General features: G+C 62.2%; 1 protein-coding gene across 1 annotated transcript; it reads right to left on the bottom strand.

The window, feature by feature from the left end:
- Positions 1-473: 473 nt before the first annotated feature.
- NCLIV_057760 (conserved hypothetical protein) lies at positions 474-13,817 on the bottom strand (the record flags this gene model as incomplete). Its single annotated transcript, XM_003885332.1, has 6 exons — positions 474-3,830; positions 4,517-4,896; positions 5,348-5,850; positions 6,157-6,310; positions 7,101-9,634; positions 10,117-13,817. The coding sequence occupies 6 exons, from the start codon at positions 13,815-13,817 to the stop codon at positions 474-476; spliced, it is 10,629 nt and encodes a 3,542-aa protein (XP_003885381.1).
- Between the last annotated feature and the right edge of the window lie 118 nt (positions 13,818-13,935).

Below are 13,935 nucleotides of genomic sequence, written 5' to 3' on the forward strand. Positions count from 1 at the left end.
CCCAAAAGTTTTATAGAACACTGCCGGGCCACGGGTTTTTTCTCTCAGAGAGAGAGACACTGGTGAAGAGACACTTTTTTAGAGACACGTGTAGATACCCCGCAGGTAAACACTTTCGCGAGAGCCAGGCTTGCTCTCTGGCATGGATACACAGGACTGGACAGATTCGAAAAAAGGAAACGAGGCTTAGCGACGCGTACAGCCCAAACGGGGAGAATCCTCTGCCTGTCTGCGTTTCTCTGTTTCTCCGAAAGTGCCTCCGTTTGCCCTCTCTCTCCCCCCGCTCGCCCCTCGCCCTTCTTGAGCCGCTCCTTTCTTGTCTCCTTCTCGTTTTTGTCGCTTGACTCTCTGCCTTCTTTCCATCTGAGACAGCTTTTTCCTCGCTTCTTGCGTCCCTGTCTCAGACTCCTTTGCATTCGCAGTCTCTTTTCTTTTCTCTCTCCCGACGCCTCGGCCCACCTTTCCGGTCTTATCTATTGCGCGTCCTGAGATAGAGCAAACAGCCACTCCCTCAGCGCGTCCGACATCCCCGCCCATCCGCCTTCGCCTTTCTTCTCCTCGCTGCTGGCTTTCTCTCCCGACGCCTCGGCCCGCCCCGCGTTCCTGCCCTGCAGTCTCATCCGTTCTTCGTCGCCTTCCTCTTTCTTCATCTGCACGCGGAGGCGCAGCGAAGGCGAGAGTGAAAATACCTTCCGCACTCCCCCGTCGTCTCTCGCCGCAGCGAGAAGAGCGAGCGCGAGAACCGGAAAATCCGCGCAGATGAACACGCGGAGGAAAAACGCGCACAAACTCTCCCTGGCCAGACTGAGGCACGCCTCGCCGTCGCCTGCAACGAACGCGGGAGGCTCCGACACGCGCGTCTCGGGCCAAAACTGAAGCGTGGGCAAATGGCCTGAAGCTGTCTCCGCTTGCATGCGCAGAGGCGTCGACGGGGCAGAGACGGATTCTGCGCGTCCTGCGCTCGGCGAGCGAGCGCCCGGCGCAGAAACGCCCCCGGCGGGGCGACGCTCAAGTTTCCACTCTCCCGCCCAGAACTCCCGGAACGTCGGAGGCGAAAGAGAAGCGGAACAAACCCCGCTCGCGTCCTCGTCCAAACAGCTCTTCTCGCCTATCCTTTCTACGTGGTCACCGGGCTCCGAAGAAGAGCGAGAGGAGACAGCAGGGGGGCGAAACCGCCCCGGAGGGGTTTGACTCTCGACAGGAGAGCACGGCGACGCGAGCGAAGGAGAATCTGTAGCGGGAAAGGGACTGCGTTCTTGAGAAGACGCGGACGGCGAGTGCGGATCTCGCGCCTCAGAGAGCGTCGGCGAGGGGAGATGCCCGGGGAAAAAGGCCTCCCACTGGGCCCGCGAAAAGACGGACAGAGGCGCTCGACTGAGGCCGAGCTGCGTGGCCATCGAGAGGGCTACGGCTTCGAAGGGGAGCGCATGCAGGTGGGCAGCCACCGGGTTCGTGGCACACGGAGACAGGTCGAGAGAGAAGAGACGGCAGAACTGGGGACGAAGGCAGACAAGCCATGCAGGGAGATCCAGCGCAAGCACAGAACTCAGCTGGAAGACGCGCAGCCACTGAAGATGAACGATTGAACGCCAGAGCGACTCGCCGACACTGTCGACGACTCCCCGATAAATACACATCACCTGCGCTTCGTCTTGTTCGTTTCCTCTGTCTTCTTTGCGTCTGTCATTTCCCGTGTTCGCGCTGTCGGGAGGAGAAGCCGTACAGCGCTCGCAAGCTGGTGCGGCCATCCCGCAGTTTCCTGCTGTCCCGACGTCGGCGCCTGCCTGCTGGCGCGTTCTCTCTGTCGCGCTCGCGTTCGCCTCTTGGCGCACCATGTCAGTCTCTGGTCTCGGCCCTCCGCCTCGTTGCCAGCGCCTCGGAGGCGCCCAGAGCTTCGGGGAACCGCCGGGACCGCTCCAGGGGCTCTGCAGCTCTTCCGTTGTCTCGCGTCCATCCCTTTCGTCGCCGAGAGTCTCGAGGCGCCCTCGCGGCGTGGCGCCTCCGCGCACTGGGTTCTTCTCTCCTCCCCGGGGGGTGCCCAAGACTGCGAGGAGAAAGCGGATCAACGTCCTCGCGAGAGGCAAGACGCCGAGGCGGAGGGCGGCGCGCAGCAAAGGCACGCCCCGTTTCCGTCTCACTGCGAGACAGCCTTCGATGTTTTGCAGCAGCAGAAGATACAGCGAGGCGGTGTGGAGAAAGTCGCTCTTCAAGGCCTCGTCGAAAAACGCCTGGGGCGGACGCCCGAGGAGAGGAAACAGAAGGAGCGGCGCCTGCGTCGGCTCCGTCATCCGCGCACAAGACGCGAGAACCTTCGGCAGCAGCGACGGACAGCGACTCGCCAGCAGCTGCAAAAGAGAAAACAGCGCAGCTCCTCCTGGCAAGGAAGTCAGCACTTCTTGCGCAGCGGCAAACCGCGAGGGAGAAGCGTCGGAAAAGGACGAACAGGTGTCTGCGTGGGAGACCCAGTCCGCGGGCCGCACGCGACTGGACGGGGTCGACGGAGACGAAGGCGAACGCGCAGTCGACGAAGAAGAAACGTACGCGTCCACGTCTTTGGAGACCAAAAGTTGGTGGAGAGACAAGAGAATCTGCGCGCGCCTCTCCTCGCTTTTCTCTTTTCTCGCGTTGACTTCACGTCGCGCTCTCTGGTTTGCCGTCCACGCGCCAAGCTCTCTGCTCGGTTGACGCGCCGCCGCACTCGCCTCACTCTCGTCTCGCGAATCGTTTCCCTGTGGGGAGACCGCCGCGTTCGTTGACGCTTCGCCGACTGCTCCCACCGCGCGTCTTAAAAAGTCAGGCCTGCTGTCCCCTGTTCGCCGACAGACCTCCGGCCTCGCGGCAGCGGGTTCTCGCTCTTCGAGTCTGTCTCCGTTCTCGCGTGCGCCTTCAATCGCTGCCGCAGACGAACAGGCCATTGGTCTCCCCGCCATTTGTCTCGCGCTGCCCCCGTCGCTCCTTCGCCACGGAAACGGAGTTGTTTGCGCTTGCGGCAAACTCAACACATATGCTTCCGGTCTGGGGGACCCGGAGTCGCATCCACTGCCTCGCTTCCCTCCACGCGCTGCGTCGACTCCCGCCTTCCAAACGGCCGCCCCGCCCGCGTGTACCGTCGCCTCTGTCTCCGCTGCGCAAGGCCGAATCGCGGAGTCGAGCCCCGCCGCCGCCGGCGAAACGTGCATGCACTTTTTCTCTTGAGACGTTCCACAGTGAGGCCCGACGGCCGGCGGCAAAGGAAGAGAAGAAGCTTCAGACGCCCAGGACGCAACGTCGCTTCCTTCCTCTTGTCGTGCGTTGGAGTCTCCGACGATGCGCCCGTTGCGTCGTTCGGCGTACGGGGCGAGACGCCGCAGTTCGCGAGAAAAGAAGGGGAGACAGGCATCGACGAGCTCGTAGAGAGCGAGTTCGACGAGGTGGGCAAAGAAGGGCGAAGCCCGAATCTGAAACAGAAGCCTCGCAGCCCTGGAGACTCCGCCGCGACAGCAGGCGTAGACCGAGGCGGCTGAAGACGCCTCGCCCGGTCCTCGAAGAGAAGACGGAGAAGACAGAGAGGAAGACAGAGAGGAGGACAGAGAGGAAGAAGGCGATGAAGGAGACAGAGAGGAAGAAGGCGATGAAGAAGGAGACAGAGAGGAAGAAGACGGCAGAGCCGAATCCGAAGAGGCCGCGAGGAGGCGAGTAAGAAGAGGATGCAGAGAAGGTTGGAGCTGGAGACGAAGATCGATACACGGCGCGCGAATCCGCGCGCCTTCAGAGGTCTCCACGACCGAGGATCCCGCGCCACTTGGGCCGAGCGACACCGACGACGGCGAGCAGGCTACCACGACGCCCAGCTGACAAAAAAGAGAACAAACAATCGTGGGGACAAGGGGATTCGAGACACGCCTCCGTCGCTTATGTGTCCCTCTCTGTTAAAGTCCACACATCCATCTGCCTGCATTATTGTCAGCCCATCCTGGACGTCTCTGAGGCCGATGTGTGCAGGTCGTGTCCACGTAACCAAAAAGGCTTGGCGCACAGGACTGCCACGCTGCATGCGTCTGCCTTGTCGTGCGTCTTGTTCTCTCTGCGTGCATGCGCCACAGAGGCATTCGGAGCCTCTGCCAGGGCTGTGCATGCGTTGCCCCACACGTCGTCCCTCGGCGCATTTGCCGATCTGTCTCGCCGAGCTCGATCAAAGAGTCGCCCGCGACCGGCCGAGCAAAGCTTTCGAGACCATGCGAGAGAGGACGCGCGCAAACGGAGTGGAGGGACAGCAGACGAGCAAAAGCGCGATACACGAAAACCGACAAGACAGACAGAGGCCCCATGGGCGACCCCGAAGAAAGAGAGCACGACGCCACAGACGGTGAAACGAAATACCACACCAAATGCCGAGACACCACTGGGTTCTTCGTATCTCATAACTTGGGTTATCTTCAGTATCCTCGGTACTTGTAAATGCCTCTGTTGATTCGAGAATTAGCCCGTTCGGAGCGTTTGCACAGAGCCGCTAGCTACTTATCGTCGGATCTCTCACCGGCGCCAGGACACCTGCGATGAGAAGAGGCTGAGGCTTCTGCTCGATGGGAAGAAGGAGGGAACATCGGCATTCGACGTCGAAGCGAGGAAAAAGAGAAGATGCGAGAGCGCGCCTTCGGTGCCTCGCCGTGTCGCGCCGCGACCTGACTCGGTCCGAGTTTTCCGGCCCTTCCTTCCCGGCGTCTGCGCCCCTCCCAGCCTCCGTGGAGGCTCCGGAAGCAGCGCCTTCGGAGACCTCGTCGAGTTCGTCTTCAGAGGAAGAGCCGTGAAAATGAAACGAGAGAACCGCGAGAGACAGGCCTTCTGTGCCTTGCATCCAGAGATAGATGCCGCCGACTGTGCAGCACGGGACATCCGCAAACCGCGGTGGAGAGACACCTGAAACACATCCGACATCCCGAACAGAAAGATTTCAGTGATGCACCAACACACTTGCTTACCGACAAACACCCACCGCAAACTCTCTCAAAAACTGGGTTACGTATCACCGATTCCATCGAACAAATAGAGCCTATCTATCGATCTATCTCTGTGACGAAGATATGTTTACAGATTTATATCGAGGCATCATTGTTAGTTCGTATGCGGCTACACATCTGCAGGCCCGATCCATCCCTGCCTTTAGCCCCCCGGACATTTCTGTGCGTCTCTGCCTTCGTGTGTACGGACAGGTTTTGAGCGTTCCGGCCGATGCTTCGCTGTCTCTCTCCACAAGGCAGCAGAACCTCCGAAAGACGAAAAAGCTGTTCTCAAGAGACAGACGAGGACGCGTTCGTGGTCCAAGCCTCGGCGTGCCCAGACGCGCAGCAGCCAGCAGTTTCACCCTCACCTTCGGGCCTTGTGCGTCCTTTCCTGCGTCTGCGTTTCTCCGTTTTCCGTCGCAGAGACGCCTGTCCCTCGTGCCTTCGCTGAACTCCGTTCACGTTCTGTCTGTATGTCTTCGTTCGTCCCTGCATTCTTGGAACTCGGGCGCCGTTGTGCGCGACGTCGCCGTGTTCTCTCTCGCCTGCGGGGCAGTCTTGTTCCTCGTCGAATGTCTCTCCTCTCGCCTGTGGCGTGGGGGCGGCGAGCCGCTGGGGCCTTCGCCCGTTGCTGCGAGGCGACATTCGGCGCTGAGGAAGAGGAGGAAGAACGCGCGAGGGGGAAATCGAGGCGGAAGCCTTCCGGGGAACGGCAGGGGTGAGAGACACAGACGAAAGAGATTCGCCCTTCTTCCTGCCCAGAGATAGTAGCGGCGGATGCGCGGGAAGGGGAGCAAAGGCGGAACACACAGCGTCTCCGAACGCTGTTGCACTGTTGAGTGGCTTCGCCACAAACTCGCGGTCGCCACGCCTGCAAAGAAAAAAAACAAGCGCAACACAAACACGTGAAGCCTCCAGTGCTTAACTCTCGAGGAGACCGAAAAACGCATGGAAACCCATGTCACACGGACGCGCATCGCCCCTCCACATGAGGCTGCTTGTCGCAGCAGGAGGGGAGGCTTCAGCGCGCCTCGTGTTCCGCCTCGGCTGAAACGGAGTGTGACGAGGCTGAGAAGCTCAGCATGGCTAGGTCGTCGAGAGAAACGTTTCACAGCATAGAATAAGCACCACAAGGCATGCAGGAGCGAAAGAGAGTAAAGCACCGCCACCAACGCACTTCGCGAACTCAGGCAACCCGCCGCGACACGAAGAAGAGCTACCCAGAACGAGGAGACACACGCACGCACAGGAGGACGCGAAGGAATGAACCTCGATAATCGGGCTGACGGAGCGAGGAAGTGCACGGACGAGCGGCGCGAGAAAGGGGAAAGCTACAGACAACAAAGCAGGCAAAAAGAGACTCTCGGAAACAGCTGGAGAAGCCAGAGACAGAGGACGAACCCCGACAAGCGACGAAGGAGTGTTTCGCGCGCCTTTTTGGGTTCAAGTACCTTTCTGGTTTGGTTCGTCTTCTTCGCTGACTGAATACGAGGGGATTCGCAGCGTCTTCTCTTGCTCTTTCTGCGTCCTGTCCTCTGTCTTCGCCACGAGCACATGCAGGCACTCCTCGCTGGCTAGCTTCAGCCCCCCCGCCAGGACTCTCTGCTTCCAGAATCATCGCGGAATGCACTTCTTGCGCTGTGGGAGAAGCCCGAGAACCTCGGCGATCACCAGACCTTTCCTCAGTCGAACACGAGGCGTCGTGCTCGGCACCGTCCACTGTCTTGCTCCTCGCATTCTCTTCCATAGTCCTTCCTCGCCTTCTGGCCTGGCCATCCGCCTCTCGCACATCTTGCGCCGTTCGTATCGGAGCGGCCGCGCCAGCCGGACTCGAACAGGAAGTCTTGTGGGGGCGGAGGGCGTGCGAGACGTGGGGGAGATGCTGAGGCGTGTACGCACACGTGAACCGGTTCAAGGGCTGATCGAACGTCGGGGTAGCTGAGAACAGGGGAACTGAAGACGTGCGGAGGAGAGGCGCAAACGAAGGGGAACGAGGCGACGGTGACACGGAAGAAAAACCGGGTGGGCGTTGGTGACGCTCAAGATCTCCCTGTAACGCAGAAGAGGCGTGCTCGGACGTGTCGTTTGTTTTCTGTGCCGAACCGCCAGGCGAAGTCCCACCTGGTTCTTCGCATGCACCGACCACCAGCGCCCGTCGTGCGTCCTCTTCGTTTTCAAACGGGAGAGAAGCAATTGCCCTCGTCTGGTCATTCACGCCTGTAGCTCCTGCGAGTGGCGAGGGCACTCGAAGATCTTTCTCGGGTTCTCGAGATGCTCGCAGATTCTCCTCTTCACTCCGTTTCCTCCAGACCAGGCTCGGCCTCGGCCGCCAAGAACAGGAGACACAGGGGCATCTGTCTCCTCCTTCGCCCCGTTCTCGCGCTGCTTCGCTGTTGCGCGCCGCCGCTCTGCGGAGCGTGTCGAGTCCAGGAAGGCAGAAACTCGGCAGTGCATGCAGCGGCGTGAAAAACGAGAGCTGCGCGGGCGAACCCATCCACAGAGACGTCACCCCGTACCCGACAGCCTCGCTTTGAATCGCGACATACTGAGGAATTAGGTACAGAGAAGCCGTAGACGCCCCCTTCGCGGAAAGAGGAACACGCCCGGATGGCGCGGAAGACAACGCCCCGAAAGAAGCTTTCGGTTGACGCAGGGTGCCGAGCTCGTCCGGCCGATACCCCAAGGCCTCTCCTCTTTTTTCCCGCCCGTCTCTGTAGGCCGCCTCCCGCCTCGCGGCTGTCTCTTTCTTTGTCCCTTTTTCTGTCCCTTCTTCGCCGCCCCGCAGCTTCAGAGAGCCCGTCTTCGTGCCGGCCGCCTCGCAGGCTTCTTTTGGAAAGAGGCGCAGCGCGGTCACCCGCCCCGCGGCGTGATGGACGACGAGAAGGGCTGGCGAGGCGAAGCGAATCTGGAGAGGAGGATCCACCCAGCACCCCGACACGTCGACCTGCCACAGCGCCACGACGTCGCATGCGCCCACGGGGAGGGAAGTGGAGAACGAAGAGCCTACGAGAAGGTTGGCGCCGTGAGGAGAGCCGGATGCAGGCGTGGCAGGCGTCGCCAAAAAGGACGTTCCGGGTGACGAGAGAGACGAGGCCCGCGAGACCGCAGACTGCTGAGAGACAGTGCGGTGGAGCGACGAGCAGGAAGGCGGGGCTGGGGAGCAAGGCGAAGGGACCGCAGGCGAGGCCGGATGCAGCTGGTAGCTGGTGATGAGATGCAGCGCGTCATAGACGGCGAGGACAGGGTTGCCGGACCACGGCTGGAAGGACGAGAGGGAAGAAAGCGGCTCTGCATTTCCATCGGACAGCTCTCGACAGAGCCGACACGCAACGCGTTCCTCCGCGCCGGTGGCATCCCCCACTCGCGACTTTGCACGCACACCGCGAGACACCCACGCGCCGTTCAGTGTCTCCTCTGTCTCTCTGGATTCGTCTCTGTCTCCATCCCGTCGTTGTCTCGCGCGTCTTTCGCATCGACAGCACCTGTCCGAGACGCCTGCGTCTGCGCTCGAGTGTCCTGGAAGTGCGGGTCCGCGCGTCTCTGCCTCGCGGACCCGCACGCCGATCTTTTGTCGATCTGACAAGAGCGTCGTTCGGAGCGGTCGCGCGGGAAGCGATCGGACAGCCGCAACGCAGTTCTCCGTGGCGAGCCGACCACGGGTGTCGAAGAACAAGAGCGCATATCCCGTTTTCGGCACAGGCGTCTTCCTGCTTCTGGAGATCCCCGCACGCCGCGCGTCTCCGACGCTCTGTCGATCTTCGGCCGCGCGCTTCTCGCCAACCGAGAAAAGCGACCTGCGATTGCTCGCCCTGCCAGGCCCGGGAGGCCTTTCGTCCCCGGGTGCATCCCCAGCGGCCGCCGCGGAGGTTTCGGCATCTGCCCAGCTGTCCTGAGACTCGAGCCGCTCCAGCACACTTTCCCAAGTCTCGCGTTCTTGCAGCGCAATCCCCCGGAGCTCGCGAGCGACGGCGAGGGGCGTTTGGGCAACCCGCCGCTCCAAGGCGACTTCTGCTGCATGCGCAGTGCCGCGCAGGCCTCGCCACGCGGGCAGCGTCGCCCCAGGAGACGCCGCAGGCGGAGCGTCGACGAAGGAGACGGCGGAGCGCGTTCGGTTGAGCTCAGTTGCTGCGCGCGCTTCAGCGGTCGCTTGCGAGCCACCAGCCTCGCTTGTGTGGGTCGAGTGCGCCGAGAGAGACGGCGCGGCGGACGGAGACACGTGCGAGACAGGAGACGCGTCGCGCGTCCAGGCCGTTCGGTGGAGAGAGTGCCCCCAAGACAGGCTGTTGACGGGGAGAGGCGCAAGCGCAGCGAGGGCCGAGTCCGCCGGGGACGCGTCTGGATCGAAGGTCCGGATGCAAATGAAGAAGATCGAGGAGTCGTACCAGCCCTGGGGCAAAAGGCCCGTGGGGAGCTGACGCTCCTGTTGTTCGTCGCCTAGAAAGCGCCACTTTCTTTGAGAGAGCGAAAAAACTGCAAACCCGCGACGCCCCGTCACCAGCAGCGCGTCGCCGTTCGGAGACAAAGAGGCCTGGCGAATCGGCCAATTCGGAGACAGATACATTGGCGGGGGAAGCGGAACGCGCGACCACGAGAGAGACGAAGGCAAGTGCGGCGCGGACGCCCAGAGCAAGAGACAGGAAGACCCGATCAAGATTCTGGGCAAAAAGAACAGGACGGAACCAAACCGCGAGAGATTACCAAAACGCGAGACAGATGGCAAACGGGACGCACACCCCACGCAACACACACACACGCGACTACGGCGCCTCACGCTCTCGATGCAGGCGGACGCAGATGAATACGCGGACGTTTGGCTGTAGTTACACCTACACACAAATATATAAATATCTACATATCTATATATACGTATATCTACATATATATATGTATATATATATATATATATATACGTATATCTACATATCTATATATAAATATATAGGGGAGAATGCCGAGTTGGCAAGTTGGTGGATTCGGCGAGCATCTTTGGAGGCTGGACGTTTGAGCTGCTCCGTTTGGTTTCAGGGTTTGTTTGTTCGTGGATTTTCCCCGAGAGCGCTCGCGGGGGTGTCTGTTTTGCTGTCTGGGGCGAACGCGAAACTGCGAAGTACCCTCCCTTCCTGCCTTCGCGGCTCACCTGTCTCCCGTGTCGCTTGCCGCGCGACTGCCTGCGGTGTCCACGGCGTTCGTCCCGACGCCCAACCACGCACTTCGAAAAATGGGAAACTCGAAAACGTTCGGCGGAGCTGCATGCATTGCATGCGTAGCCGCACTTGCGTCTCTCCTGCCGACCTCGCTTTCGCTTCTCTTCTTTCTCCAAGAGGGACTCGGGCGACCGTCGGCCCCGTCTCCGGCGTGGTTCGCCTCAAGTCTGGAGCTCCGTCTCTCGCGCCTGTCTCCTCGCCCTCTGCGTGACTCCCTCGCCTCTTCCGCCGTCGCCCCGCCCGCGTCTCCACCTGCGGGGGAAAGGGGTGTAGCCGGCCCCAGCAGTCCCCTGTCCTTACTCCCTTTTTCTGTCTCTCCTCCGTCTCTGTCTCCTCGCTCTTCCTCGTCGGCTGTTCCTGCGCTGTCCTTGCGTCTTCCCGAGACAGAAAACGCCAGCATGGCCGAGTCAAAACTCGCTCTTCGCCTTTCGCGCCCTGACCCAACCTCCTCCCGCCCTTCTCCCCGGTCCCTGCGGCGACCGTCCTGCGCCACCATCAGCCCCAGACCTTGGCCGGTCCATGCGCACGTTTGAGGCCTCGTCGCAGGCGGAATCGGGGTCCGCCTTGCCCCGTGATGCGACGCGTCTCTGTCTCTGTCTCGTTGCGTCCCTGCAACTCTAGTTGCTGACGCCGCAGAAACCACGCTTCGCTGCACTTCCTCTCGACGAGGAGAGAGAAAGAGCCTCTCGCGACCGGAACCGGAGTCGCGGCGCTCAGAGGCAGAGAGCCGCGTCACCCGAAACCCGCGCACGGAAGCCTCGTCGCCAGGGGGAAAAGGCGCGAAAAGCAGGCGGCCTGTGTACGAGAAGACTGCCACTGGGGACGCGCGTGGCGGAGACAGGCCTGACTCCGACTCTCCCCCGTCCCTCCCCCATTTGACAGCCAGGGCGAGGCCGTCGTCCGACCACGCGAGAGTCTCCACAGGCGGACCATCCCGCTCGTCTGGCGCCTCACCAAGACGCATGTCGGCATCAACAGAAGAGAGAGACGGCGACTCCGAATACGAAGACAGAGAAGAGAGAGAGGAACGAGAACGAGAGGAACGAGAGCGAGAGGAAGGAGAGAAAGAGGGCTCCCTGCGCCGCTCTTCTAAGTCATCCCTCTTCCTTCCTTCTCTGTCTGCTGGCCTTCGCCGGTGTTTGACTCGTCCGCGTCGCGACGCCTCGCCCTGCAGCTCTGCTGGATCCAGGCCGCAAGCGTCCCAGAAGCTGAGACGGCACATGAGGCGCACGGGACACCGAGCACCCCCTCGCGAGGCCCCGAGAGCCGAGCTGCATGCCCGACGTTCCTCCTCAATCCATTCGTTCGTAGATCCCCCACCCGCTGTCCTCTCCTGCGGCTTCTCGTCTCCCTCGCCTCTGGCCTCCACAGATGGATTTGTCTTGGGCTGCCGAGACGGGGCTTCCACGCGAGATCGCTCCGACGCAGAGGAGACTCGCGCGAACTCGATGGAGTAGACTTCGACGACGCCCGAGGACAGACCCAGCGCCAGGAGACGCCGTTCGGCAGTCAGGGCGCAGCATACAACGAGGCGGTCGCGCACCAGCACGCCGACAGGAGAAGTGTCTCCTCCCGTGGGGTTTCTGCCGCCTCGCCCTGCGCGCAAGTGAGACGAAGGCGAGGGGACGGGAGCGGAGAGCAGCGGCGCTTCCCAGCTGAGGAGAAAAAAGCGGCCGCGCGTGGTCACCGCGCCCAACACGCTCAGCTGCAAGTCCAGGGCGATCTGAGAAATCCCTTCCGACAGCGACGCAACGACGCCTCGCAGACGCGCCGCACCGTCCTCTCGAGGCAGGTTCGTTTTTCCGGAAAGCGACGCGCAAGAGCCGAGCGGGCCTTTCTCTGCTTGCGCGTCGCGGGACGAAGCCGAGACAGAAGAGAGAGACGACGTCCTGGGATGCTGGCCTACGTGAGCAAAGCGCTGTGCTTCTTGAAGATCGTTGTCGGCGCGAGAAGTTGCGAAGGCCTCTCCCGGTGTCTCGAGCCGGCGGCGGCCCAACAGCGAGCGCAGAGTGCGAACCAGAGCAGGCGACTGGACCATGTAACCCGCGTTTCTCTCCGTGTCTCCGGCCGCGTCTTCTGCCTGTTCTTCCGCCGAGGCCGCTACCCCCGCCCCGTTCGCGGCCTGCGGCTCTTCACTGGCAAGGCACAGCAGCCTCTGGAGGTGCCGACGCGCCTCTGGGGCGGCGCAGACATCCCGCAGCGCCTCGTCGGGCAGATCTGGAAGAAGGACCACGTCTTCCGGGTGTTGCTCTTGCCACTGGATGCTCTCCTGAACGGTTGCGTGGCCCAGCGGAGAGAACAGATACCGCCCACGAGCTCGCCCCGCAGCCGGACCTCCTGAGGAGACAGCTGGCGAGGATGAGCGACTCGACGGCGCGGGGACAGACTCGGCGGGGAAACGCGGATCTCCACAGCCGTTGCTCGCTTTGCTTCCTTCTTCTCCGCCCCTGCCTCTTGTCCTGTGCACTCGGCCTTCGTCTGGTCTGCGGCGTCTGGGGGTCCGGGGAGGGAGGAAGTCGGAGAGGTAGACGACTGCATTCACGGTTTTCACGGCGTCGAGGGGGAGAAAGAGGAGCGCAGGCTGCCGCGCGCACCCTACGATGAGGTGCGTCGGCGAACACGCAGAGGCGCTCCCGCGCACAGGCAGGCTGAGGACGGCGTCGCAACGCAACTCCAGAGATCGGAGCGACGCTGGCCGGTGCTGAAGCAGCAGCGACGGAGTCGACAGCGCCGCCGCGACTGTCGCCGGCGTCGACGTGCCGCCGCCATTCAGCGCTCGCGTTCCGAGAGGCGGAGGCCCGCGATGCGCTCCCCTCCCGACTTGCGCCGTCGCGAACACGAAGGCGTTCTCGTCTTCAGATTCCCCGCCTTCACTCTCTCCCGAGGTGAACGCGGCGTCCGAATTGAAGATGTGCGGAGGAAAGAGAGCGCAAGTTCCGAGGCCAGTCTCCAGCCGCTGCGCTCCCTCCACAGGACTCTCAGGGTGTCTCCCTGGTCCTTGCCGCGCGTTCGCTTTCGCCCCTCTCTCTGGGGTTGGGAGAGAGAGGCTCGGATCGCTCGAGGCGTCGCCGTGAGCGTCGCGCCATGCATCGGCAGGTTCTTGGCCGCGTGCGTCTCGTCTCCGGCTCGGCTTTACGTGCCCGGGATGCCCCAGAGTGTACACGCAGACGGAGGCCTGGGGGTAGCAGGTGACGAAGATTCGGTAAAAGGGCGTCTTCGAATCGCATGTGCGATCTGCCAGGTTGCCGTCCGCTCGCTCCCCGCCACTCCGCGTTCGCCTCCGCCTGCGTGCGAGAGGATCCGAGAGCTCCCAGCTTGCGGCGAGGTGAGCCCCAAAGTGGAAGGCGTGGGGCGGCCTCGAGAAGGAGGCGAGAAGCACGCGATGTTGCAGGTTGCTGAAGACAAGCAGCCGCAGAGGCTGGACGACCAGGAGCAGCGCGCGACAAGGCGAGAGCGAAAAGGAGGCAGGCGGGAGGAGAGCGAGCGAAGACGACCGGAGAGAAGAAGACGGGCGCTGGCTGCCGTAGGCCTCCTCGCCGGTGTCGTCAAAAGATAGCGAGACGGGAGAGACACCCGAAGGCGGGAAGGGAGGAGGCAGGAGAAGACGCGAAGCCTGACCGAAAGAGGTAATCATCTTCGGAGGCGGGCGCGCAGGACGAGAAAGGAGAGGGGGACAGAGACGGGGGAAGCGCGGAGGGAAAGCAGGGGGGAGAGGGAGAGGGGGGGGAGAGGGGCTGGGGGGGAAGGGGGGG

Source organism: Neospora caninum, chromosome XI, assembly GCF_000208865.1.
Source record: "Neospora caninum Liverpool complete genome, chromosome XI".
Lineage (NCBI taxonomy): Eukaryota > Apicomplexa > Conoidasida > Eucoccidiorida > Sarcocystidae > Neospora > Neospora caninum.